The sequence below is a fragment of the Xenia sp. Carnegie-2017 genome, unplaced genomic scaffold (assembly GCF_021976095.1).
Source record: "Xenia sp. Carnegie-2017 unplaced genomic scaffold, XeniaSp_v1 HiC_scaffold_23, whole genome shotgun sequence".
In the NCBI taxonomy this organism is placed as follows: domain Eukaryota; kingdom Metazoa; phylum Cnidaria; class Anthozoa; order Malacalcyonacea; family Xeniidae; genus Xenia; species Xenia sp. Carnegie-2017.
In genome coordinates, this window is record NW_025813486.1 from 9,390,467 (window position 1) to 9,395,072 (window position 4,606).

A 4,606-nucleotide genomic window follows, 5' to 3' on the forward strand; every position below is an offset into this window, starting at 1 on the left:
GCATGTCCATTTCCGCAGAAACAAATTTTAAAAGTTAGGGTGGACGGTGTATTCAACGATAAGTTGACCATTGTTTACATAATATGAGCTGTCGTGTAGTAAAACAGACTTGTTGTTACTTGGTATGCAATAAAATTCAAGTGTCTTTGTTAGTCCTGAATTACACCCATTTCCCCCACACTTTCTACGCCTATGTGAACGTTAACACTTCAATGACTTTGTCAGCTGTAACGTCAGTGACAATCTTCAGCAGAGTGACACATTTCCATTGTTTTTTTACTGGAATATGCCAAAGTCAAGACATTTTTTGTTGCTTAAAGTAAAAGTTCTCGTAAACTGCAATGGACTTTTTTTCATTATCAATGTTTACATGCTTACTTCTGGAACTGATATGTAAATTAGGGTGCGTATGTTTCTTTGTTACCTAATTAACATATCTTAAAAGCATGTTTTAATTTGTTAATCCACTACAAACAACTTGGGTTTTGTCATAACGTTTTTATTGTTATGTGGACTGATGAACAGTGGCGTGTTTGCAGGGGGCCATGGCCCCTCCCAGGAAGGATTATATAGGGGCGACAAACAGCAAATTGGGCGCAAAATTTTTGGTTCATCCTGCATTTATAAAGAGCAAAAAATAATAGAGTTACGTGGAACAGACCAAACGACCATTCCGCAAATCATAGTGAACGCATCTTTTATGTAATCATGTAGTGAAGTACATAACGTTCGTATATTATTTATCTAGATTTATGTAATAGCATTAGAGAAAATCCTACTTTACAAACCAGCTACTTAAACTTAAACTCCACTCTAGGATACACAACTAATTTTTTTTTTCTATAATTATTCCATAATTTTTCAAAACTAGATACACTATCTATTTAAGACTTCTATTGACTAAAAGAGGTTACAATTTGAACATTGTTTGAACATAAAAAGTCTGCAATCAAGTGAAGCTCTTTTAAACATATCAGGTGAATTACAATGCACTTATTTTGGCAAAAATTGGTTCAGGATCCTCTGTTCTGACTTTATCAGTGCGCGAGCTTTAATTATGGAAATCTGTTTTACTGCAAGCGAGATCTGTTCATTTCACGGTTTTAATCCAATAAATGAAAATTGACATTTGTATTTGTTTTAATTATGTAGTTGCTGAATTACTAGGCATAATATAGTAATTAGCATTCACAAAAGCTTAATAAACCAGACAATTCTACACTTCTGGGACTTTATAGTGTTTAAAGGTTTCGACAGTTTTAAAGCAAAACAAGTTAAAAGTATTATCATTCATTGATTTATATCTCAAATTTATTCCGTCACTGCTCTGTAAAGATAAAAGCAAACATTAAATAGTTATAACAGCCGTAAAAACGTTAATTTAACCAGGACGGAACAGAAGTCTATCAGATTTCATTTTATGCATACATAATCATTTATGCGAAATCTGTTTTCTTTGGAACACACTGCATAATTCTGCTTTTCCAATAATGTTAATACCATCATTGAAACATATTTCTATGGACTATGGTAGAAGCTGGCTATAATTTCGCTCGACCGCAGAATAAAACATCTGTATACCTAACTGCCTGCTCTACGTACACAGTGTCTATTTCATAAGCGTTCACAATGTAACATTACGAAAAGTTAGTTTACTCCAGAAAGGAAAATTACAAACGTACAATTAAGCAACGAACTTTCATGCCTGATACTTGACTTTCACCCTCGACACTCGACCATTACATCTGAAGATATTTTCCCAGCTTTGTAAAGTTGAAATAAGTCAATAAGAGGAAAATTTTGTGCAAAACATTCCACTATTCAACGCAAATAACTCATTATACACATTAAAGCCAAATACAAATCCTATTGAATATCTTCTTTAGAAATTTCCGACGAACAAAACGACTTTTAAGGTGTCTCGAATATAAATAAGCTGGTGTTATTTTGTGATTATTTAGGGTTCTCCATTTCTCTTTAGAATGATAAACTGAACAAAAAATTCACACTTACCTGAAAAATGTTGTCATAGCACGTTTCAATGAAGGCGACATTCAACCTCAATGGCTCAAAGGCAACTGAATTTAAAGTTTAATCAACGACCACGAGGGTGAAGAACAGAGAAGTGATCAGAGTCTATCCATCTCATAATTCATTGCTATTCAGGGAAAATATTCTTATATTTCCTGTTATCAGTTAAAGGATTTCTTTTACAACCATTTGCAAGATACTGTCCTCTCACTTCTTCGTTAACTGCGCATTTTAATCAACGTTTTAATAAGTTATAATTAGTACGGATGTTTGTCATTCAAAATTTATTACTTTGAGCTGACAGCTTTGAGTTTGACAAACTTGTCTTTAGGAAGGCAAAACTTGTAGTTTTATCCTTAAAACCGAGACGCAAAGGAGATGTGTGTTGTTTTAAATTATCAAATTTTGAGATCATTTGAAATTGCGACCCCTAATTGATAAATTCAGGCACTTGCATGCTATGTTTTATAATCAATAGCTATGCATCTTCCATTCGTTTGAGAGAGCATATCCTTTTCTTCCTTTAAAATAAAATTGGCTCAAAATGAATTGAAAGAAAGAAATTAAGCGCATTGATCAATTCTATCTAGTCGTAAGAGTATCTTTCATTTGTGTTTTAGTGCTTTTGTTTATCAAAATATTTAACTTTAATAAATGATATATCATCAATTTGGCTAAATGTGAGATTAGCTTAGAAACATTTTTGCCGGTCCATTATATTCAATCAATCATTTAAGTCAGGTGTAAACAAACTTCGTAATGCAAACTGTTAGATTATGAACTTTATTCAAAGAGAAGGATTCGTATTGATTTTACAACAACAATATATATATGTACATGTGCAGGAAGTATGTAAGATCGTACGATTGTCACGTGTCCACTGATCTGTATCTAATGAACTGAATTAACATTAACTTTAACAAATGAAATACTTTATGTTATATTGTATCATGTTAACACCCACTCAGACTCAGCTTCCTCATGATGAGTCTGCTATGTAAGTTAACTAAATTCCTAAAAGTGTTGCTCGATGTTTTTCTACTTTGACTCGAGATAATGACTTTGTAAGAATGTCTGCTGTCATTTCTTCGGTTGGAACGTAACTGATCTTTATTTCCTTGTTTTGTACTCTTTCTCGAATGAAATGTAGTTTCGTGTCGATGTGCTTTGATCGTTTATGCATTACGGGATTGTGACACATCTTTATACAAGATTGGTTATCTTCTCCAATGTTGGTTGGTTTCTTCATTGGATAACCTAAATCTTTCATTAGTGCTCGTAGATATATTGCTTCTTGTACAGCTGCCGCCATAGCTTGATATTCGGCTTCTGTTGACGAAAGTGCTACAGTTGCCTGCTTCTTCACTTCCCAGCTGATTGCACCTCCGTTCCTTCAAATTTGAAGTAATATCCTGTAGTTGATTTGCGATCATTGAGATCACCACTCCAATCTGCGTCTGAATCACCAACGATATCGAGATTGGAATTCTTCAAGAATGTTAATTGTAAATCGATAGTTCCTTTAAGATATCTTAATACGTGCTTTGCTGCTTTCCAATGTGAAATGTCTGGTTTATCTAGGAATCTTGATAGCTGATTAACAATGTGAAGGATATCTGGACGGGTTTGTTTACCAATAAATAGTAATGATCCAACTAAACTTCTGTATAACTTCGCATCGACTAACTTCTGATCGTCGTTGCTTTTGATTAGCTTCAGATTTACTTCTCCAGGCGTTGCTGCTGCTTTACAATCACTCATATTGAATTGTTGAAGAACAGATTCGATGTATTTCTTTTGGTCAACGGTAATCTTGTCGTGAGATCGTAGAATTCGCATTCCTAAGAACCAGTGCAGTTTGCCACGGTCGTCCATCTTGAAATTTTTGCTTAACATTGCTTTGATGTGATTAACTGCTTTTCACTCGTACCAGCCACTATAATATCGTCTACCCAAACTAATACGTATGAGTATGTTCCATCTTCTTCTTCTCACGAATAAACAATAATCGTTGCAGCTACGTTTGAATTTTCTTTAATAAGTAGACTAGCCAATGCTTCATACCAATTCTTTGCCGCTTGTTTCAATCCATAGATTGATTTGTTTAGCTTGCAAACTTGCTTTCGTCCTGATTTTGCTTTCTTGGTAAAACCTTCTGGTTGTTCTAGATAAATTTCTTCTTGTTGGAGTGAAGGTATGCTGATTTAACATCCATCTGGCCAATATGTAGACCTTTTTGTGCTGTCATTGCGAGCAGTATTCGAAAAGTTTCGGGTTTACATGTTGGAGCGTAAGTATCGAAAAAGTCTAAGCCTTCGACTTGAGCATAACCCTTGGCTACATATCTTGCTTTATATTTGTCGATTTTACCATCTACTCCATATTTTACTTTATACACCCATTTTCCTGGTAGGACTTGCGCATTTTCTGGTTCGTTTTCTATTGTCCATGTGTTATTGTCCATTAGTGAGTCATATTCTGCTTTCATCGCTTTTCTCCAGTTTTCAGCATGCGGTGTATTAATTGCTTCATGATAAGACTTGGGTTCTTGCACACTTTCTTCATTAGTTGTGTT

The 4,606-nt window shown here is 34.4% G+C and overlaps 1 protein-coding gene across 1 annotated transcript; it reads right to left on the reverse strand.

The window, feature by feature from the left end:
• Positions 1 to 3,393: 3,393 nt before the first annotated feature.
• LOC124449058 (secreted RxLR effector protein 161-like) lies at positions 3,394 to 3,906 on the reverse strand. The gene has a single exon (XM_047000001.1). The coding sequence runs from the start codon at positions 3,904 to 3,906 to the stop codon at positions 3,394 to 3,396; it is 513 nt and encodes a 170-aa protein (XP_046855957.1).
• Between the last annotated feature and the right edge of the window lie 700 nt (positions 3,907 to 4,606).

Coding starts and splice junctions, on each gene's coding strand:
- LOC124449058 (XM_047000001.1), bottom strand. CDS start 3,906: ATGGACGACCGTGGCAAACTGCACTGGTTCTTAGGAATGCGAATTCTA.